The sequence below is a fragment of the Piliocolobus tephrosceles genome, chromosome 7 (genome assembly GCF_002776525.5).
Source record: "Piliocolobus tephrosceles isolate RC106 chromosome 7, ASM277652v3, whole genome shotgun sequence".
NCBI classification, from domain to species: Eukaryota; Metazoa; Chordata; class Mammalia; order Primates; family Cercopithecidae; genus Piliocolobus; species Piliocolobus tephrosceles.
The window spans coordinates 144,841,622-144,863,510 of NC_045440.1; the positions used below are offsets into that span (position 1 = coordinate 144,841,622).

A 21,889-nucleotide genomic window follows, 5' to 3' on the forward strand; every position below is an offset into this window, starting at 1 on the left:
GAGAGGGGTAGGGGGCGGAGAGAGGGGGTAGGGGGCGGAGAGAGGGGGTAGGGGGCGGGGAGGGGGTTAGGGGGACGCAGGGGGGCAGAGGGTTGGGGAGGGGAGTGGAAGGCGTGGGGAGTGGGGCGGGTAGGGTAGGGGAGGGGGGCGCGGGGGCGGGGAGGGCAGGCGCAGGCGGGGATAAAGCCCGCGGCGCGGCTGGGCTGACTCGGAGCGCGGAGGACCGGCCTGCCGGGTGAGTGTCTGCGCCGGCCTTGGCGGGCCCGGAACGTGGGACAGACCAGGGAGAGCCGCCCGCGAAGGGGGGGGGGGGCCCTGCCTTCCGCGCACGCGCGCTGCTGGGCCTGAGCGTGCAGTCGGTCGGGTGGGCGAGGGCGCCGCCCTGGTGGCGAAAGCGCCTTCTCCAGAGCCCCCCTGAATGGCGCCGGGACCCGGCTCTCCCCAGACCCCACGTGGCGATGTGCGGAGGCCGGCTCTTTGAGCTGTGCCCCTAGATCGCTGACCTCTGGCCTCGACTCCCAGCAGCACCGTCCGGAGGCAGGGGTCCAGCGGGTGGGGGTCAACCTGATTCTTCTGCAGAGGAGAAAGCTCCCGATCCCCTCTGCTTGTGGCCTGTCTTTATAGCTGAGGGCCATCACTCTGTGGCCGCATGGTTTGTCCCTTATAACTCTGTCGCTAAAGGAGGTCCTGTGAGCGGTCACTCCAGGACGGCAGGGTGGACCAGGGCTGCCTGGGTCACCCCAGTCACACAGGTGCCCTTGGAGGTGCCGTGGGACTGGAACCAGGCTGGCCACGCAGCCCCGTGGTCGGCATGGCCATTAGAGCAGATGTTACTCTCGCCCGCACCGGAGTGTGGGCCAACTTCACCTCTTCATCCTCACAGCAGCCGGCGAGGCTGCTCAACCCCACTGTGCAGTGCGCCGTCAGCGGGGGTTCAGAGCCACGGACGCTCCCCACCTAATAAGCAGAGAAGACTCAAGACCTACTGATCCTGACAGTCATCAGGCTCTGTCAAAAATCAGGTTCCCAACATGTGGCAATCACGATTATTGTTAACAAATGGCAGCTGAGGTGGTCATCGGCTCTTATCTTGGGTTTTGATCATCCCTGTGAGGTCTAAAGTCTCAGTGGCTTTCTGGGTTGGTTGGCCAGTCCCTGGCTGAGTTGGGGATCTGCGAAGCTGGCCTGGGGTGCAGTGTCTGAGTCCAGGCGTGAGTCTCCTGCCATCTGCTCGGCTGCTCTGCAGGCTGCTCGTGCGTCGTCAGCCTCCCCTGGGCTCTGAACAGATGAGGCTCTCAGGATTTGCTGGGGTGGAAGAGAAGGAGCCCTGGGCTTAGCACTGGCAAACCTGGTTTCCAGCGGCTCTGCCCCGTCCTGCCCCGTCTGTCCGATAACTCTGTGTCAAAGGGGGCTCATGAGGCTTGGATCTCTGGTGGGGGTGACAGCACGCATGGGGGCGGGGGTGATGGAACATGGGGCATGAAAGGGCTCCGAGATGTCAGTGGGAACAGACTTGATGTGTGCTGGCTCGTGGGGCTCAGTGGAGTCTGGTACATTCCCCATCTTGGGAGCCCATACCACCCTCTGGGAGGATCTCACCCTGCCTCAAGGCCACCTCCTCAGAGAGGCCTCCGTGATTGCGCACCCCCCGCCCCCCCCACAGCAATCACAGGAGGGACGGGACTCAATGGTTCTGTGGGTCGCATGCCGCTTCCTGTTGCCATAATCCTTTGCCTGGTTAGTGTGTGTCCCCTCACCCCCACTGACCACCCAACCAGTGCCCTCTGAGGGTAGGTGATGGGGTTTGCCTCACCCCTGACCCCCACCCAGCACCTACCATGGGGCCTGGAGCCCAGAGCGTGTTTGGCAGGTACATGTATGAATGGAAACGTGGTAGGGGAGACCCAGGCACTGAGGGTACCTGCAGGCTTCCTGGAGGACGAGGGACTCTGGTCTGGTCTTGAGCATGAAGAGGTGTGTCCAGGGACATTCTGGGTAGAGAGAAGAGGGTACCTGGAGTGTGACTCCTACAATCCCTCCTCCTGCTCACCTGTGAGGGAGGCAAGGGCCGAGGGGCCGGTGGGCCAGGCTGAGAAGCTGGAACTTGGTTTTGTAGGCCATAGGGAGCCATGGAAAGGATGTGAGAAGCAGCAGGGTGGGGACCACCATTGTGTCTCCAGTCCTGTGCCAGGCCTCACTGTAGGGGGGTGGCTTGTCAGGTGGGTGGCAGATGACGTGGGCTGTTGACCCAAAGTCTAGTCTGGGCTGGAGGTGGGCTGCACACTTACCAAACGTGAATCAAGCTGCCTTCAAGAGACAAGGATGCGTGTACCTCCCTTGATACCTGCCCTGGTGAGGAGGCTGGGCTGGCTGATTGGGTGGGGGTGGGGGATGGGAGGGGTGGTAGACTAGAGACCCCAACCAGGTTGGGAGACCAGTGGGCCCCTGGGGCCTCAATGGTAGAAGCAGGGCTGGCTCAGTGGTGGCCCTCTGGGGGCAGATCTGTGCTCTCCCGTTTGGTTCTCTGGTTGGGGTCCTGAGCTGCCTGGGGGTGTCAGGGACATTGACAAGGAGAAGGCATAATGACGTGGGTGAGAGGCCCTGAGACCTGGGCCCACAGCGAGGTGGGGGTCAGGGAGGCAGCGGCCAGGGGCTCACCGTGGCCTCGGAGGACACCCAGGCCTGAGTGTCCCATTCCTGCCTGGACCCAGACCAAGACCAGAGGAGAAGGGGTGGCATCCTCTCTGGGGTTCGGGGATACAGGGCCCACACAGGCAGCACCAGGCACTGTTCTGAACACTTTTCATGCCCGTATCCATTTATTTCCGATAACTCTGTAAGGGAGGGACGGTTGCTGTCCCTCTTGACAGGAGGAAGCCGAGGTGCAGGGAGTGGCTGTTACTGGGTAGTGAAGGTTCCCCTGAGGAGGTGGTGTTCGCAGCAGAGCATGACCCAGGCCAGGAGGTGGGGAGGGAGCTTGTGGGGGTGGGCTGGGAGGTGAGGTGGGCAGCCCTGTGGAGGCAGCTTGTGGAGGCCTCTGCTAGGCCGATGGTAGGGGGAGTGGAGGCCTGACGGCCCTCGGAGCTGATCTGCCTGCCATGGCGGTGTCTCTGCTGTGAGCCAGGCATCCTACCTTCTAACCCTGTTTGTGACAGCCTGGGAACCTGAGGCACAGGTTGGCATGGGGTCTCTTTGAGGAGCCAAGTGGCTTGGCTCCAGGGAGGAAGTGACCCCCGATTCAGTAGAGATGCCAGCATCTCAGACCCCTCCCTGGAAACCCACGATATTGTCATTACGTGGCCCACTCGCCCGGGGAGTGTGGGAGGCAGCTTGGCAGGGCAGGGGGTGGAGGGGTGACTGGGCAACCCCACCTGGGAGGGCAGGAGAAGGTGGGCGGGCTGTGTGCTGGTTCTGTCCATTTCTTTCCTGAATCTTCCAAGCTTAGCCCAGCACCTGGCCCTTGAAGGTGCTCGGTACATATCTGTCAAATTGGATGAATGAACGGATAAATGAATGGATGACTGCCTGGTCTCCAGTCCTCGTTGGTGGGAGTCCTGTGGTCCAGGGTGGGGGTAGGGGAGGCTCAGAAGCACTGCTGAGCTTCAGGAGGGTGCAGAGCAGTGTAGAGGGCAGGACGCCCCTGCAGGGATGGGGAGGTGGGTGGTGGGCCTTGTGCAGGGCAGGTAGCCCAGGATGCAGGCCTTGTGTGCCGGAGTGTGGCACCGTGTGGTGTCAACAGGTGGCCTGGCTGGCAGTGGCTGCTGGGATGCTTTCCAAGCACTGACACCCCCATCCTTGTCCCCAGGAAGGGCAGGTGGGGGGCTGGGGTGCTGGGGGAATGACAAGGCCAGGGTGAGGGGGGCTGGGAGTGGGGCCTGGCTGTGTCATACCCCCAGGCAGGGAAGAATGCCCTACCTGCTCTGCTGCCAGGTGGGCTTCTAGGGTGGCAGAAGGGGTACCTGGAGGGTTTGCATGGCCACATTTGGGGTCACACTTCCCCTGGCCGTGCCTCAGTTTCCTCTGAGCTGCTGCCAGAGGCCTCATCTTCCAGCTGTCAGTGTCCACTGTCTCTTCGTCCCCTCAAGACCCCGGTGAGCCAGGGCTTGCCATACCTTTTACAGGTGGGGAACCAGGGCTCAGAGGGGAGAAACAGTCACAGACAGCACTGGCCTTGGCCCCAGGCCCTGTAAGCCCAGAGCCCAGTCCTGACCGCAGTGGGTTGGTGCCACCTTGTGAGTGGGGTCAGAACCCCTCCCTGTGACTGTCCCCCTCCTCTACGTCTACCCCCTGCCACCTCTCCTCCCTTGCTCCTTTCCTCTGGCATCCCTGGTTCCATTAGGGGATGGTCCAGGCCCACAGGGGTGAGGCTGGCCGAGCTGAGTCCAGGTGTGGGGAGCTGGGGCTTGGCACTGGGCTATGGGGGTAGGGTCTGAGTCCTGGGTTGGGATTGGTCATTGCAGCAGGCCACAGGGTAGTACTAAGCACCTCCTGGGGTCAGGTTTCTACCCATTACTGGGTGGTTCTCCTGACGCCATTGGAGCTTGGGAGGCTCCAGGTGGGCCCGGCAGGGCCTGAGTGGCCACAGATTTGGGAGGCTCGTGGTGCCTGGTGGGCATCACCTGCTGCCTGCCTGATGCTGGGTGCCTGGGGCCCAGTGGCAGCCTGAGCGGGAGCCCCATGAGTGGGCCCATGCTCTCGCCAGGTGCCCACCTACCCACCTGCCTGTGGAAGCAGTGGTTACAGCCCCCAGGTCTGTGGTGGAGCTTTGGCCTGCCTGGGCACTGCTGGTGGCTGGCGGCATGTGAGCAGCTTCAGGAGGAGCAGGGCAGGCCTCTTGGGTTGGCAAGTTAGCGCCATGCCCCAGGAGGCACTGTCAAAGCTGTGTGTGGCCCAGAGGGGCAGTGGCTGAGCACAGGGCTGTGTCCTTGGAGCCCACACTCATCTGTAGATGCCCAGCGGGTAGAACCCGAGCCGGTGCCCAACAGCTCTGCTTCCAGGCCGCAGCCAGGCACCCCATGACTGGCTTGGAGCTGACACCATCTCGGAAGGTGGCTTTCCTCTCTGGCAGTGTCTCTATTTGTAAAGGCGGCCACGGGCCCCGGAGGGCTAGCACTGGCCCAGGGTTACACAGGGAGTCGGGGTAGTAGCCTGATGTGAGACTCCAGGCATCAGGAGCATGCCTGCCTCCCTCCTGGTCAGTTCCTCCAGGAAGCCTTCCCTGACCTCCCACCCTCCAGATCACCTGCCACCCTGGGGCTTCTTCTGCTCAGGGGCTTTCCTCCTGCTGGTCCCCGTCCCTGCAATGATTGCTCAGAAGCACCAGAGAGGGGGCCTGGGACGGACAGCTTGAGAGGCTGCCTGAAGGTGGAGGGCACAAGGGATGCTAAGGAGTAGTGAGGTCCCCATCACCAGAGGTGTGCAAGCTGGGGCTTAGGTGTGGCGTAGGTGACCTTTGAGGTTCCTCTAGACCTCAGGGGTCGAGATTCTGTGATGGGTTCTGGATGTTTCCCAGATCTGGACCTCTGCCCAGAACGTTGGGTCATTTGTTCCTTCCACAAACAAGTGGGAGCCCTCTTGGTGCCAGGGCCTGTGTGGGAGGTGGGGTGAAACTGAGGACCTCTCAACCCTCCTTCAGTTGGGATGCCTTCCCTGGGGCCTGGGACACTCTGCTCTAAAGGACACATAGCAAGGGGAGAGGGGATGGGATGGGGTGGGTTGGGGAGAGGGGACAGGATGGCATGGCGGGAGCGGCAGTGAGGGAGCTGGGCTCTTGAAGCTGCCGGGTGCAGGGGCCTGGAGGACTCTGGGAAGGCATCCTAGCGCATCAGGCGTGAGCTTGGCCTGCTCGGGTCTACCCTTCTGGCCCCCCTAGCAATGGGCGGACTTGGGCTCGCTCTGGGAGGATTCCAGGAACGGCTCCTGCCCGGATATAAATAGACTTCTCCGAAAGGCCTGGGGCTGTGCCAGCTGCAGCAGGTGCCCCCCAGGCCTGGCCAGAGGGCCCCAGGCAAGGGGGTGGAGCCCGGGTGGGGGCGATGAGGATGCCGGGGTCCACCTTTGTAGCCCCAGAGGCATGATGGGCTCTGTCTGGTTGTAGCATCACAGAGCTTCGTGGGAACTTTCACTCTGAGACCCTTTTGTGGATAAGAAGCTGAGGCTGGGGTGGCAGGAGCAGCTTACCCCAGAGGTCCTCTCTCCCAGAGGGCTAGAGTTGGATAAGCAGGGTCTCTGGGGGGCAGCAAGACCCAGCTCCAACTGTGGTTCCTCTGCCTCCTGGCTGTGTGACTCAGGCGGGTTGCTCAGCTTCTCTGAGCTGTTGTGGTTCGCCAGTGCAGTGTGGCAGGTGTTGGTGCCTTGCTCGGGGAATGCAGTGTCTAGCCTGGTATCCTTAGAAAGTGGCTGAGGTTGGAGACTGGTGGGGCAGAGTCCCGGAAGCTGACCCATTCCCGCCTTGGACCTTCACGGAGATGCTGCTGGAAGTGGTGAGCTGAGAGCACTGGGCAGGAGTCAGAGCCTAGTGTCTCCCGGTGGTGCTGGCTGCACCCACATGGGTGGGTGTCCTTGCCAGGGAGCTCACACCCGTGGGGGTCTATGAGCTGGCAGGCAGGGCTACCTGGCTTGGTGCGCCCTTGGGTGGGGGCTCCCATGGGTCCCTTCAGACTGGGCACAGTCCTCCTGTCCTCGGCTCCCTAGCCTGCTTGCCCACCTGGGGGCGGGAGGAGACGAGGGTTGCCAGCACAGCTGGGCCACGCTGATGGTGATGCTGTCTGGAAGTGTGGGTGGGGAGAGCCTGGCAGGGGGAGAGTGGGTCATGCTCTCAGCAGGGTCCCTTGATGACCTCAGATTGCAGGGACCAGGTTGTTTGAGAGCTGCAAGCAAGGCCAGGCCTCCAGGGACCCTGTGCTGGGGCTGCCACCCATGCCCCTCCACCCTGCTCTGGGTGGCCAGGGCAGGCACAGAGTGGATCGTGATGCCAGCTGCACCCTTGGGGCTTATAGTCTGGGGAGCACATGAGTTCCCGGCAAGATGCTCCCAGGAGGCAGAGCCGGGAATCCCAGGGAGGCTTTTGCTTGAGAGGGTCTGGGAGGGCTTCCTGGAAGAAGGGACGCCTCTTCGGAAGTGCCCAGCCTCGGAGTTTGTGGAGCCCTCTCCCTGGCTGAATCCTGCCTGCCGGTGTTACCTATGTTCCTCCTTTCAGTGCCTCAGTTTCCTCACCAGTACACTAGGGGAGACCAGCGTAGCCAGCCACAGCTGGATCGTGAGGATTAAGTGAGGGGACAGTAGTGTCTGGCACACGGTAGGTGCTGAGTAAACACATGGAGGAGTGCCGGGGCCGTGGGCTGGTGAGTTGGGCAGGGGGTCTGAACAGGAGGGACTCGGGCGCCCTCCTCCTCAGGGTGCAGGACAGCACCTGCACAGCGGGGCCGCATTTACATTTCCAAAGCTGGGCGTGCTCCCTCCAGGCCGCCCCACCAGGAGCGCGGCCCGGCGGCTCCTGCCCTCAGGACCCCCAGCCCACAGCCCCGTGCAGCCCGGTGAGGGGGCCGGGGGAGCTTCGAGGTTCTAGGGAGGGCAGGCACCGGGAGAGGGCGCTGGGCCGGCCGGCGGGAGGAAGGAGGGGTCCCGGGCTGCAGCGCCCCCGGCCCTCGCCGCGCCCCGCACTTCCCTTTCCTGGCCGGGCTTCCTCTTCCCCGCGCCCGCCCTGCGCGGCCCCTTTGTTTCCCGGGCAGGGCGCGGCTATATTTAGGCGGCAGGTGTGGGAGCCCTCGGCAGCCGGGTCGCCCGCCGGTCACGCCCCCCACGTGACGCCCGGGCACTATAAATAGCCGCAGGCGGCGGTGGCGGCAGCGCCTGGAGCCGGCTCCGCGGCGGAGGGGCGGCGCCCCGACCCGGGCCCAGCACCGTGGGCACCGCCCGGCCGGCGCGTATGGAGGCGGCGGGACGCCTGCGGCGCGGGTGAGCCTGGCAGGTGGGGACGCGGCGGACCCAGGCCTTCCGGGACCCCAGCCCCGCCGGGGAGGAGGTGGCGCCCTCCGGAGGGCTGGGCGGGAGCCCCGCTGGCGTCCAGGGAGGGGGCCGCGCCCCTTACCACGACCCCACCCGCGACAGCTCCCCCGGGACTCCCCAGAGCGCCCACCTCAGCCCTGACCGCGGCGCAGCCTTACTTCTGAGACCCACTGAGCCCCGGGCCTCCAGACTTCTTCCCCAGTATCACAGGGGGGCCCTCTCTGAAGGGGCCTGGATTCAAACTTCTTAACCCGCTGTGCCATGGGGAAGGAGGGTGGTAGCCTCCCTGAACCTCGATTTCCTCTTCTGTACAGGGGGCTCCCTGTTGTTCCTGCCTCCTAGACTTGAGGCAGAGAGAACCCACTTAACTGGACGCCTGGTGTGGCCCTGGCCGAGAATGTCCTCTCCTCTCCCTGGCTTGTTTCCTTGTCTGGCCAACAGGGACGAGGATGGACTCTTCCTTAAAGGGTCTTGAGAAATCACTGAAGGCTCTGGGCCTGCTGGCCCGAGGAGGCTGAGCCGGATCTCGGGAAGGGTGCTGCAGGGCTTGGTAGCAGGAGGGAAGGAGGGGCTATGGCTGCCAGTGGGTCCCTGTGCTGTGGGCCACGGGCTTGGTGGGGGTGGTAGCGACTCAACACACGGAGGCAGGGGCAACCTGTCCCCATTTCGCAGATGGGAAGCCTGAGGCTTTGGCTTCAGGGAGTTCTCAGTGCCTATCCCTGGGGATCCTTAACCCTTGCTCTCAGGGCCCTACCTGGTGACCTCAGTGGGGGCGTGCGGTTAGGGAGGGGTGTTCTCCCTTGGGGGACAGCCACCAGGCAGGGCAGAGCCACACAGTGGTGCCAGGGCATCATTGCTTTGCTCTCACCTGGGGCAGGGGTAGGGGCTCCAGGGTGCAGAGACAAGTGGGGTGTGCGGCAATACCCCAGCCCAGCTTTGTCCAGCCTCTCCCTGGACCCCGACCCCATTCTAGCCTGGGTTGTGACCCCTGAGGTGGTTCAGAGCCTCCTCCCTCCCAGCAGCCTGCAGCCCTGAGGACCTGTCTAGGGCCACTAGGCAGCAGGGCCAGGCCACGTGCTGTTGCCTGTGGGGTCTTCCCAGGTCCTTGGCAGCTGTAGGCATGAGGGGCTGGTCAGCCCCTCAGGGAGAGGCCCAATGCTGTGGCTTCTCCAGCGCTTTTCCTCCTTTCTTTCTGTAAACATGAACTTGGCTCCCGCGCACAGGGACATCCTGCCGTCCCAGGAGGGACCCAGGTGTTTGTGTGCTGTTAACACGCGGTGGCTTCCCTCACCCACTCTCAGAGCCTATGCTCCCTCCAGCTGGGCAGGGTGGGGGCTGGCGGGACCAGGGGCAGGATCCTTGTCTCCACCTTTACCTCCTGCTGGAGGTCCCACCCCACCATCCATTTTTTTTTGCGGGGGGGGGCGGGGGGGTTTGCTCTTGTTGCCCAGGCTGGAGTGCAATGGCGCGATCTCGGCTCACTGCAACCTCTGCCTCCTGGGTTCAAGCAGTTCTGCCTCAGCCTCCCGAGTAGCTGGAATTATAGGCATGCACCACCACGCCTGGCTAATTTTTTTTATTTTTGTTTTTAGTAGAGATGGGGTTTCTCCGTGTTGGTCAGGCTGGTCTCGAACTCCCGACCTCAGGTCATCCGCCTGCCTCAGCCTCCCAAAGTGCTGGGATTACAGGCATGAGCCACCACACCCACCATCTGTTTTAACCTTCCCAGAACCACGCAATGGACAGAGCCTGAGGTGTGGCGCTTGCTCTGAGCCCGTGAGCGCTGGCTGCCACCCAGGGTGTGGAGGGCAAGCAAGGAGGAGCCCACGGTCCCATGTAGCCACCCTCCGAGTCCAGGGGCCCAGGCCTCAAGCCCTCCCTGCACCTGGGCTGAGACTCCAAGGGCCCAGCCTGCCTGGTGGGCAGCTGGGAAGGGGTGCTGGGGCTGGGGCAGGGGCACAGGTGAGAGGGGGTGGGTTGGGGAATGGAGGGCTCTGCTGAACAAGGGACCCTGAAGTGCCTTTCCGTGGGTGGTGGACAGTAGTGACAGGACCGGGCTGGAGAGTCTGCTAACAGCTGGGTCATAGCCGGAGGGAGCTTAGGTCACTTGTGTGGCCCCTCATTGTGCTAATGGGGTAACAGAGAGGCTGGCACCTTGTACAAGGTCTCCCAGCCCTTCCGTAGAGAGGGAAGGGGGCTGCGTGCTCCTGGAACCCCCTTGCCCGGGAGCTTTGGGGTTGTGAGACCCAGAGAGGGAGAGAGGCAGGCGTGGAGGTGCTTCGGGTTGCTGTGGCCCCCCTGCAGCCTCCCTCTTCAGGGCCCTGTTACGGTGTGAACCCACTCCTGGCCACCTGTGCTGTCACCACCTTGGCATGTGTGCCTGATGGCTGGCCTGTCGGTGTGGTCTGTCCCCACCTCCGCGAGCTCCTGGAGGGGCAGAGCTGGCCTGTTTATCCCCTGAGCTTGGCTGAGCCCTGTGTGAGCAGCGGAGACACAGTGGCGGGGGGGACACTGGTGAGCAGGGGGCTACTGACAGGCAGGAGACTCTGCAGAAAGCAAGAGGCAATTAGGGTGGCCCACGGCCGCGTGTGGGGCCAGGCCCCTCACCTCCCTGTACTGGCAGCACTGACTGAGTGCCGGGCCCCGTTCCCTGAGGATGGGCCACCCAGAGAGACCTGGGCTCAGATGTTCGCAGTGGCCAAGAATCGGAAGAGGAGAGGGCAGGTGTCCTGGGGTGGGGTTTCCACAGATCACAGCAGGTAGGCAGGGGCCAGGCTCAGGCTTCTTAGGGGAACTCGGCCTATGTCCCCACAGAGGGACCCATCGTCTGTGCGCTGGGTTCACCACGTCCTCGGGGGTGTGTGTGTCCCTGAAATCCCTTTCCCCCTCTGTCCTCCGTCATGCCCTCCTGGCTGTGTGGTGGCTGCCCTGTCGCCTCCAGGCCCTGGGTCAGTCCTGGCAGGAGCCGTGCGTCCTCGTGCTCCCACATAAGGAAACAGACCTAAGAGGGTCATTCACTCAGCATGGTCAGGAGGAGCGCTCTGGGAGAGGTGTCGCCGGTGACTGCGGGCTCAGGGCAGGCATGAACCCCTCGTGGGAGGTAGGCATGAACCCCTGCGACCCCTTTCTATTCATTTTCATCTTTCCCCCCAGATGCTGTGTGCTGCGGACCCGCCTGGGGTTCATGGAGTGGGCCACGGGGCCCAGCCCTGAGCACTGCTGTACCCAGGCTCGCTGCGCCTGCTGCTGAGGAGTCCCCGCGCTGCTGGCTCTCACCATTGCCCTCGCCTGCCGATGGCCTCTGCTGCCCCGCCTGGGGCCAGCTCTACCGCCTGAGCCCCCTGCCCCCCTCCAGGACTCACCGTACCCCGATGGGGTAACGTGACAGAGGCCCCGCACGTCAGAGGCCGCTGTCCCCACGGCCACTGCCCGTGACCCCTGGCCCAAGGCTGCTGGAGTTGGTTCAGTTCAAGTTCATTCTTCCTTTGGCCCGTGGGGGCTTGGGGCCACCTCTGAGTGAAGGGGGCTGTCTGCCCACCCACCGATGTGGAGAGGGCGCCCCCAGCGTGGGGTCCAGCTCTGGACGCTGCTTGGCGGCCGGATTCTCTTTGGGCTTTTAAGTTTTCTTTGCTGAGGTTTTTTTGGTTGTTCTTTTTATTTTTTGCCTCTTTATGACTATCCAGCTGTGAGAGACAGGAGTTTGGAGTTGCCCGCTTTACTTTGGGTGGGGGGGGGGGCTTTTTTTTTCTTTTCTTTTTTAAGAGTTGGGTTTTCTTTTTCAATTATCCAAGCGCTGGGCAGCTTCCTCCCCCACACCTGAGTATTTGCACAATATTTGTGCGGGGTATGGGGGTGGGTTTTTAAATCTCGCTTTTCTTGGACAAGCACAGGGATCTTGTTCTCCTCATTTTTGGGGGGTACGTGGGGACTTCTCAGGACGTTTCCCCAGCCTTCTGTGCAGTCCCTTCTGCCCTGCCGGGCCCGTCGGGAGGCGCCATGGCTCGGATGAACCGCCCGGCCCCGGTGGAGGTGAGCTACAAACACATGCGCTTCCTCATCACCCACAACCCCACCAACGCCACGCTCAGCACCTTCATCGAGGTGAGTGGAGACGGAGGTGTGGCAGGCAGGTGGCCCAGGTGTCTGGGAAGCCCGGCTGAGCTGCCTCAGGCCTCCCGAGAGGGGTCCCTAGCCCCGGCTGGCCAGACAGGGCTCACAGCCTTGAAGCAAAGCCCAGTCCCCGTTGCAGGATCCTGGAGAAGGGACATGGGGGTACCCTGGGAGTCAGGGGTGAGGGTGTCGGGGGAATCAGCTGGGTCCCCTGGGAGGCCTGCAGGGGGCTGGCATGTGATAGGAGGGACTCCATGCCATGTGGATAGAGGCAGGGGGTGAGGCGGGGGGATACATGTGCCAGGCTCTGTGTGCTCAGCCGTGGCCTGGGCTGAGGCCCTCCCGAGCCCTTTGCTGTCCTTTTGACCTCTGTGCATAGGCTGAGCGGGCAGGAGGTGCCCTGGTATGAGAAGTGGCTGCTTAATGGGGAAACAGGCAGACGGGGGACAGGTATGCAGGGCGGCTCCATGGCTAGCCCAGGCCTCCACACGTTGCTGGGCTCTGGGTGAGGCCTCGGGTTAGACGAGGCTGGACAGGGGGCTTCAGGGCCCAGATCTCTATGTGAGGAGGGACTGAGCAAAGGTCAGCACTGACCACAGGAGGGAGGGACCGCTGTGCCCTGGAGAGCCAGCAGAGATGCCTGCCACTGGCAACCCTGGCAGATGGGACCAGATGCGTTTACAGAAGCTATCTTGGGAGTGGAGTCTGGAGAGACCTGCATGGCCTCCTAGAGGAGCCTGGCCTCTGCAGAGCGCCCTGCTGTTTGCAGGCCTGGGGCCATTTGCAGAGTCTGCAGTGGTGTGTGGGGCCGTTGACAGCCTCTGACTGTGCCAGCTGTGTCAGAGGCTGCAGCTGTGTGCAGGGTCATTTATGACTGACTGAGTCCTTTCCCCTGTGACATGAGATAAGCCATCATGGTCTTGTCATAATGAAACAGGGATTTGGGCATGAGAGGGTATTGAGAACTGTAGAGCAGCAGGACGCATTGGGCACCCTGCCATCAGGGAGCCTGGACCCTGGACACTGAGCCAGGTGCTCTACAGAAGATGGCTGTCCCTCTCACAGCTGAGACCCTTGAGATAACAGCAGGATGTACAGGCGAGAACATCACGATGAGTGGCCAGGGTCAGGCCTCAGAATATGACTGGGATCAGGGTTAAGCCTGTAACCAAGGTCAGGTCTCAGTGTGTGACCAAGGTTGGGACTCAGAGTGTGTCCAGGATCAGCACTCAGTATGTGACCAAGGTTGGGGCTCAGTGTTTGACCAGGATCAGGGCTCACCGTGTGACCAGGGTCAGGGTTCGATGTGTGTCTGGGATCAGGGCTCAGTATGTGACCAGGGTCGAAGCTCAGTGTGTGTCTAGGATCGGGGCTCAGTGTGTGACCAAGGTTGGAACTCTGTGTGTGTCCAGGATCAGCACTCAGTATGTGACCAAGGTTGGGGCTTAGTGTTTGACCAGGATCAGTGCTCATGTGTGACTGGGGTCAGGGTTTGGTGTGTGTCTGGGATCAGGGCTCAGTATGTGACCAGGATCGAGGCTCAGTGTGTGTCCAGGATCAGTGCTCATGTGTGACCAGGGTCAGGGTTTGGTGTGTGTCTGGGAACAGGGCTCAGTATGTGACCAGGATCGAGGCTCAGTGTGTGTCCAGGATTAAGGATCAGTGTGTGACCAGGATTAGAGCTTAGTAAGTCAGCAGGGTTAGGGAGGGCTCAGCCTGTGACCAGGGTTAAGGCTTAGTCCAGGATCAGGGCTCAGTGTGCCACCAAGATCAAGGCTCAGTATGTGACCAGGATCAGGGCTCAGTGTGTCACCAGGGTTGGGGCTCAGCATGTGACCAGGATTAGGGCTCACAGGTGTGTGACTGTCAAGGCTCAGGATGTGACCAGGATCAGGAAGGGCTCAACCTGTGACCAGGGCCAGGGCTGAGTCCTGGGCTGGATGGCCGTTCCCTCTGCTGAGGGTGCAGAGGGCCTCTGAGGTACTGCATGGCCATAGAGCCCAGCACCCCGCCTGCTCCCTGCATTCTCAGATAGTTGGGTGCTGGCCTCTCTGTGTTCCAGGTCCCCGTCCCGTGACCAGCTAGACCCAGCAGCTGATTCCTCACCCCTCCCAAAATAGCTGCGAGAGCAGGTGGGGTGGGAACAGCCCTCACACGTGGCCCCCGTGAAGTGGGTCCCCCGCAGTGGGAGTATAAATGTCGGCCTGGCTGTGAACTACCACGACCTTTTCCCTGGTCGTGTGGGGCTTCCCTGCTGGCGTGCAGGGCCCAGCTCCCTCCTGGCCGCCATCTGAGTGATGCCCACCCTCCCTGCTCTGAGGTGCCCCAGCTGACGTCCGCCCCTCTTAGACCCCAAAGTCCCCTTGGACTAGACCCATCCCTGCGGCTCAGCTGGGGTCGCTGCTCAGATGCAGGGGCTCACATGTGGACTGGGGGGTCCAGTTCCTGCTGCGGGACTGGAAGTAGCTTTTCTGGAAGAAATGTCCTTGCTGGTAGATCTGGGGTCCTGAGCACCCCTGAGGAGGGAGTGGTGTGCTGGGGAGCTGGCGTCCCAGCTGCCGGTGACCACGAATGTAGGTGGGGACACCTTTGCCTTTGCTGAGTGGCCCAAGGGACCTGGGACAGGCTCTTTCACACCCAGACACCACCTTGACCAGTGGCGGAGCCCGAAGTCCACCCTTGGTGGGCCTCACTGCATCAGGGTCTGCCTGGCTGGAGGGTGACATGCCCTTCCCTGGGGGCTTCAGGGACCATGCCCCTGCCCCAGGGGACTGAGGGGACAGGATTCCACCCCGAGAGGTCTGAGGGGACAGGGCTCCACCCCGAGGGGTCCGAAGGGACATGTCCAAGTCCTGGGTGACGGTGGGGGACACAGCTGTGCCCTGGGAGCCCTGGTGAGTGGGTCCCGCACCTGAGCACTGCAGCCCCAGCCCAGCCCTGCCTCCTCCGTCTTCCCCTCCCCCAGGACCTGAAGAAGTACGGGGCCACCACCGTGGTGCGCGTGTGTGAAGTGACCTATGACAAAACGCCGCTGGAGAAGGATGGCATCACAGTCGTGGTGAGGCACGCGCCACGGGGACCCTGGCCATGGGGACCCTCTTCGCTGCTGCCACCAGGGGAGGGTGGGGTGGGGGCTCTGGGCCTGCACAGAGGGTTTGGTGCCCCTCCTGTGGCAGCCCCGGACATGTCTGTGCCTGGGCCACGTGTGTGTCTGGGTACATCAAGGGAAGGCCAGGGTGTTGGGCCTTGTGACCTCAAGAAAGTCACCCTTGTGTACCCCATCTTTCTGTCTCTAGTTTGGGCCAGGCTGGCTCGCCAGGCAGGGGTGGCACATGCTTGGTGCATGGGCCAAGATGGGGGGTGGGCTCCTCCGCCTGTCTCAGACCCTCTTCCCGTCCTGTCTTGGGTCCATCTCAGTCTCTGCCCGGGTGGCTGCAGCCCTGTTGCCAGGCAGCAGGCTCCTGGGGAGGACCCTTGGGCAGTTTCCTTGGCTCCTTTGGCCCTAGGGACCCAGGTCTGGGCGGGGTGTGGGGCGGTTCTGCTGCCGTATCCTTGCCGGGGGGGCCACAGCAGCTGCAGGCCCAGAGCCGGCCCCAGGGCAGGGGGGTCCACCCCCAGCCCGGTAGACGACTGCCCCCTGGTGCAGGCCCGCCCAGCTGCATCCGGGCCTGTCTCCTCAGTGCGGAGCTTGAGTGACCCCTCAGTCACTGCTTTTCATCCCAGGACTCTGCTTTTGGCTGTGGTTGCTGTTTCATAACCTCAGCTTGGCGGTTTGGAGTGGTGGCAGTGCTGGCGCTTTGGGGTCAGACAGGCCTTGGGCTGCGTCCCGCCTCTGCCCTCCCCCGCCTTGTGACACTGCAGGTCACTCCGAGCCTTGGGTTCCTCACCTCAAAGCGGGGCTGCTTGGAAGAATGGGAGGTGAAGGTGTGTCACCGCTTCTCGCATGGGGTACAGCCACGCCCTCCTTGCTCTTCCACGGCAGTGGGAGGGGTTGGGATCAGACGTAAGTAGCCGTGCAGACCAGTTGTCTGTAGGAGTTGCCCTGCCTGGAGGCTGGGGAGGGGTGAGATGCCCCCAAGGGCTGCGTGTCTGCTCAGTGGGCCCAGCGGGCTCTCCCTGGCACCAGACAGCCCCAGGCCTGGCACAGTCCCACGGCCCTGCACGAACTCTCTTTCCCGAGACTGAAATGTGTCCATTCCTACTGCAGCGCTCTGGCCCGGGCCCTCCCCTAGGAAGACTCACTTGCCCACCGATCCAGGGCTCTGGGGAACGGGACAGTGGGAAGCACAGGTCATCTTCTGAGACCAAATGAACCCCCAGGAACAATGGGCTGGGGTCCCAGTGGAACCGCCTGTTTCGAGTGCCCTTGGAAACATGGGCCCTGTCTCGCCCCATAACCCTGTCTTCAATCCTTCCTGGCACCTGGGCTGTGTGTGGCACGTGCCAGCCGTCTTTGCATGCCACCACGGGGGACTAGACCTCTTGCACCAGGCGACCCAGAACCTCTCAGGCTGCCACCGGCACACAGGCGTGAGGGATTGTGACCCCAGAACCAGAGCTCGGGCTGACAGGTGTGGGGATTAGGATTTGTGTGACTCTGGACGAGGCTCCACTCAGAAAGGGGTGGGGTGGTCTAGGAAGGCTTCCTGGAGGAGGGGACAGCTGCAGTGTACAGGGAATGAGGAGGAGTCTAAAGCATCCACCATGGGGTGCCCATGGCCAAGCTGTACGCCTCCTGCGTGTCCTCTGGGTCTGCTGCCCCCACCCTAGTGGGCTCCTGGCACCCTCTGCCTCTCAGAGCTCCCTGTTCTTGCCTGAGCCCCAGGGCCCCCTCTCCACTCGCCCGCAGCTGGGTGTCCTCATGTCGTTTCCCTCCGCAGGACTGGCCGTTTGACGATGGGGCGCCCCCGCCTGGCAAGGTAGTGGAAGACTGGCTGAGCCTGGTGAAGGCCAAGTTCTGTGAGGCCCCCGGCAGCTGCGTGGCTGTGCACTGCGTGGCGGGCCTGGGCCGGTGAGTGTCGGGGCAGGGCGGGGCTCACCATGTCAGGTGGTTGGGCATCTCGTGGTCTGATAGCCTCGCTTTTGGATGTGGGTCTTGAACACACGTCCATGCGACCTTCCCAGGAGGCCCGTGCCCCGAGTGCTGGGGCTCCCAGACTGGTCCTCTCCCAGCATCACAGAGAGGAAGTGCTTCCCAAAGTCTAACCCAACTTCTTCCTGCCGTGGTTGTAACCATCCCGACATCTTGTTCAGGAAAGGGCTGTCATCCCCCTCTCCAGACACAAAGATCCACCCCCACACAGCTGGGGCCTCAGACCCCTGCTGGGAGAACGGGAGGAAGAATGGCAGCTGGGATCGGATGAAATGACCAGTGGGACAGCCCCATCCGCAGAGGGAAGCCTAGGCGAGCAGGGTTGATAGCAGGCACGGATCCAGCTCTTAGCACTTCACCCGGGAGCCCTTATTTAACCCTCCCCCAGCGGATCGCAGAGAGGTTGCCTAGGAGGGAGCCAGGATTTGGACCCAGTGCACAGGCCGGGCTCTGAGGCTGTGGCCTCTGTGGGGGAGCTTCAGGCAGCGGGGAGTCTGGGTCCCTTGGGCCCCCGTGCCCTGCGTCTTCAGCAGGTGCCCTGCCAAGGGGACAGGGGTGCGCAGGCTCTGATGACCCCAGCCCTTCTGTTTGCCCCCAGGGCTCCAGTCCTTGTGGCGCTGGCCCTCATCGAGAGTGGGATGAAGTACGAGGACGCCATCCAGTTCATCCGCCAGTGAGTGGCAGAGGGGGCGGGGTGGGCTGAGTGGCCGAGGGGGCGGGGTGGGCTGTGAGCGCTGGGGGAGGGGAGATCTGGCTGCCCACGAAGGGTGTTGGCGTTGGCTGTGTGGTTCTGTTGCCCTGAGGCTGCGTCCCTCAGCACAAGCTGGGCCTTGCTGCAGAAACGGGGAAGCTTGAGGTGTTTCTAATGGGTGGGGACCGCAGCCCCTGAGGGACCATGCAGCCACGCAGGGACACAGCGAGGCCACTCACCATACCGTCCTGCCTGCCCTCCACAGACGGAGCTCCTTCCTTCCCAGCCATCCTGACGGGGGTGGAAGGACCCTCAGCCAGCCAGTTCACTCCCTCCATGAAAAACAAGAGCCTGAAACCCCATACCACACCGTGTCCACCCCCAGGGACGCTCACACTGGGCGAGTGTGTCAGAGCTGCTCTGAGTCCAGCTGCTCACCACCCCTCCCCCTCAACCCTGAGCTCTCCAGCTCAGCCCCTCCCGCCCTCCTTGGAGGCTTCCAGTCCAGCTTGCCTGCCCCATCCTGTCACTTGGTGGCCTCCCTGGGGAAGGCTGCCATCTGCCCACTGCCCAGGGCATCCTGGGGGAGTCTGGCCGGGACAGCAGGGCCAACCCTGGAGGAACGGATGCGGCGCCTGAAGCCTGCCCCTGCCCAGCCCACCATGTGCCTGCCCATGAGTGCAACACACCCGTGCTACTCCTTGGACAGGCCTGGCTAGCGAGGCCATCTCTTCCTCCCAGAGGCCGGCTTGTTCCTGGCCACACTGGCTGGCCAGCCCTGCGGGTCCATGCGAGAGCGTGGCCTGCCCTTTGGGTCTGTGTGGGAGCGTGGCCTGCAGGTGCTCAGGTCTCCTTGGGGACCCTGGGATGTGCACGCTCACACACAGACACGCGTGGGGGTCATGCAGGCACACACACAAGTACACGTGTGCACACACAGACCCAGACATACGCAGGCACACACAGGCAGGTGTGTGTGAACACAGGCACATACAGACAAGTGGGTATTTGCACACGTAGACACACATGGATGCACTCAGGCATGTACACATGCGTGCACTCATACATGACATGCACTTTCACACATGCGGGTGCACACAGGCGAGCACCTTCCCTGGGGCCTCTCCCGACCATGTCTCACCGAGCCAGGGCTTGTCTGTCCCTTGTGGCTTTTGCTGTGTGGCTCCCCGCACCTGAGGCTGTGCTGGTTAGGACAGGTTGGGCGGTGCTGCAAAAATGGCCAGGCCCAGAACAGCATGGGTGTTTCTTGCCCCTGTTGCGTGTCTGTCCGTGGGGGCCTGGCTGAGGGCTGCACCTTCCCTAGCATGCCGGTCGCTGGGCAGAGGAAGCGAGCATGGTGGAGCCACACGGGGTGCCTGCAGCTTTGCTGGACAGAGACTCCTTGCGCTACTTCCGCTCCCACTTCCTTGGCCAGGGCCAGCCCGTGGCCACGCCTGAGGCCATGGCAGGTGGGGATGGATGAGCCTCCAGAGGCGCTGGGCGGGCAACCCCAGGCCCCGGACACCTGTCACCTCAGGGTCTCTCAGGTGTGGGTGCAGCATCCTCTCCTCCAGGAAGCCTTCCTGTCCACCCCAGCCCAGGTGTATGTGGTCAAGGACCAGGTGGCAGGGACAGGGTGCGCACACAGCCCAGGTCCCCGCTGTAAGGACCAGGTGGCAGGGATGGTGGGGACAGGGTGAGCACGCAACCGAGGTCCCTGCTGTAAGTGAAGGTCATGTAGCTGGGCCGGAATTCTGGGCTCAGCCCCTCCCTTACTCACAGCCCCCCTCCCTTCCTGGATGGTAGGGGTGCCCAGACACCACCCTTGTTGCCTGCTCATGGCCTTGGGGTGGGTCCTACCCATCTGGGGAAGCCTGGGGGCCGTAGGGAGCCCAGAGTCAGCCTGGAGGAGGTGGCGCTTTGGTGAGTTTGGAAGGCAAGCAGGGGTAAGCTGCAGGAGGCCAGGAAAGGGTGACTGTGACTCTGGGAGCAGCCATGGCAAGGCCCTGGGATGGGAGGGGCTTGGCCAGCTGCAAGGCGTTACTCCAGCTCACTGCACTCTCAGCTTCCAGCTCCCTGGGACAGGTGAGGTGGCTGAGCCAGGGCCTTGGATGAACCCTGTCCCTGTCCCCCTCTTCCTAGGAAGCGCCGTGGAGCCATCAACAGCAAGCAGCTCACCTATCTGGAGAAATACCGGCCCAAACAGAGGCTGCGGTTCAAAGACCCACACACGCACAAGACCCGGTGCTGTGTCATGTAGCTCAGGACCTTGACCGGGCCTGGTGGCCCTGCCCAGCCCTGCTCTGCCCAGCCCAGCAGGGGCTCCAGGCCTTTTCCTCCCCGACGCCTCCGCGCACTTGTGTCCGAGGAGCCCCCCGGCCCGTGTGGCCTCCGGGCCTTCTCCTGTCTCTGCCGCTCCCTCTGGCAGCGCTGGCCGTGGCTCTGTCTTTCCAAGGTGGGTCGGGCGCCCTCTTCCCTGGACCCCCTGCCCGCGCCCTCCCACACCAGCCCAGGCTGGTCTCCTCTGGCCTGTTTGTTGCAGGGCGGGGGTACATTTTGTAACCACTGGGCGCCCCCAGCCCTTCTTCTGCGATCCCTTGCCCTGACCTGTTCTCGGCACCTTAAATTATTAGACCCCAGGGCAGTCAGGTGCTCCGGACACTCGAAGGCAATAAATCAGGAGCCGTGGCGTGGCCATGTGTGTGTGGAGTGGCCTGAGGCGTCAGGCGGGGCGGGCCGGTGGCCTGGGGGCCCCCCCGGGAGGGCTCGGGAGGCCGCTGTCCAGATGCTGGGCTGCTGCCCAGGATGGGGCTCCCGCGTGCTCCTACGCTGCCCTCTGGTGGCCGTTCTGGGTCCCTGCACCCCGACCCAGGGGCCGGCCTGCCTTGTCTTGAAACCCAGGCGGGAGCCCTGCTTTGGGCGGGGTGGCCATGTTGATGGTTCTCGGGACTGTGACATTAGAAGGCGAGGTGGGTCACCAGCATTGTCCTCTGCAGGATGGGCTGGGATTCATTTGGCACTTCCTCAGGGCCTGTGTCCGGCGGGTTGGTCCCTGTCCTGCCCCAACCAGGTGTCCACATTTCAGGCTCCGAGGTGCAGAGAAGGGTGCAGGTGGTGGCTCAGGTGGAGGAAGGGTACCATCAGCCCAGGGAGGGAGGGTACCTCCTGGGCACCTGGGGCTGGATGTGAGAGGCCTGGACCGGGGCCTGCTGGAGGGCGTGGACTGGATGCTCATGTGTTCCTGGGTGCAGTGTCTGTGTTGGTGGCTGGCCCCACCCTAGGCCAGGGTGCACGGAGGGCATGGCCCCAGCTGGGAGGAAGGTGGGCCTGGGGCTGGCCCCAGGGTTTGGAGAGCCTAGGAGTGGTCTCTGTCCTGGGGCCCCAGGAGGTTCCAGCAAGGAGCAATTGGGGCAGGTCTGGAGGAGGTCAGTGGATAAGATGGGGAGATGTGGAAACCCCAAAAGCCCTTTCTCAAGCAGCCCTGCCTCCAAGACTGACACACGGCTAAGGGGGCCACAGACCTGGCTCCCCCAACTCCTGTGTGGAGAAAGGGCAACAGCTCTCCCGGATGGTTACTCTCTCCTTTCCTCAAACACATTTGGAACTCAAGTAAATCCGATGCGTGTTGGGTGAAGTTTGCTGTATTTTTTCAATCCACCAGCCAAGTTTTGGGGTCACCTCTGCTGGCCCTGTGTAGCCATGTCCCTGCCCCAAGAGGCTCACAGTCTAGGAGAGTTGCGGGGAAGACAGGCTGGTAAGCCTCCCAGTTACAGCTAGGGTGTTCCACCTCGGGGGGTGGCAGGGAGAGGGGGCATGGAGGCGGGGCCTTGGGATACTCCACCTTGGGGACCTGGGAGACAGGATGCATGGAGGTGGGGCCTTGGGGTGTTCCACCTTGGGGGGACTGAAGGACAGGGTGCATGGAGGCAGGGCCTCAGGGTGCTCCACCTTGGGGGGGGATGGGGTAATGGGGGCATGGAGGCGGGGCC

At 63.0% G+C, this 21,889-nt stretch overlaps 1 protein-coding gene across 4 annotated transcripts in view; it reads left to right on the forward strand.

The window, feature by feature from the left end:
* Positions 1–21,534, forward strand: part of PTP4A3 (protein tyrosine phosphatase 4A3) — a 33,636-nt gene extending 12,102 nt beyond the window's left edge. The window contains exons 1-6 of one of the 4 annotated variants that reach the window (XM_023228137.2): positions 141–235; positions 11,161–12,108; positions 15,083–15,175; positions 16,998–17,128; positions 17,808–17,882; positions 20,043–21,534. In XM_023228137.2, the coding sequence (XP_023083905.1) occupies positions 12,004–12,108; positions 15,083–15,175; positions 16,998–17,128; positions 17,808–17,882; positions 20,043–20,160 (522 nt within the window). In that variant the 5' untranslated portion in view covers positions 141–235; positions 11,161–12,003 and the 3' untranslated portion in view covers positions 20,161–21,534. Of the gene's footprint in view, positions 1–140; positions 236–7,725; positions 7,970–11,160; positions 12,109–15,082; positions 15,176–16,997; positions 17,129–17,807; positions 17,883–20,042 lie in introns of those variants that run through there. The other 3 variants (XM_023228136.2, XM_023228135.2, XM_023228138.3) reach the window with 3 other exon arrangements.
* Positions 21,535–21,889: the final 355 nt, after the last annotated feature.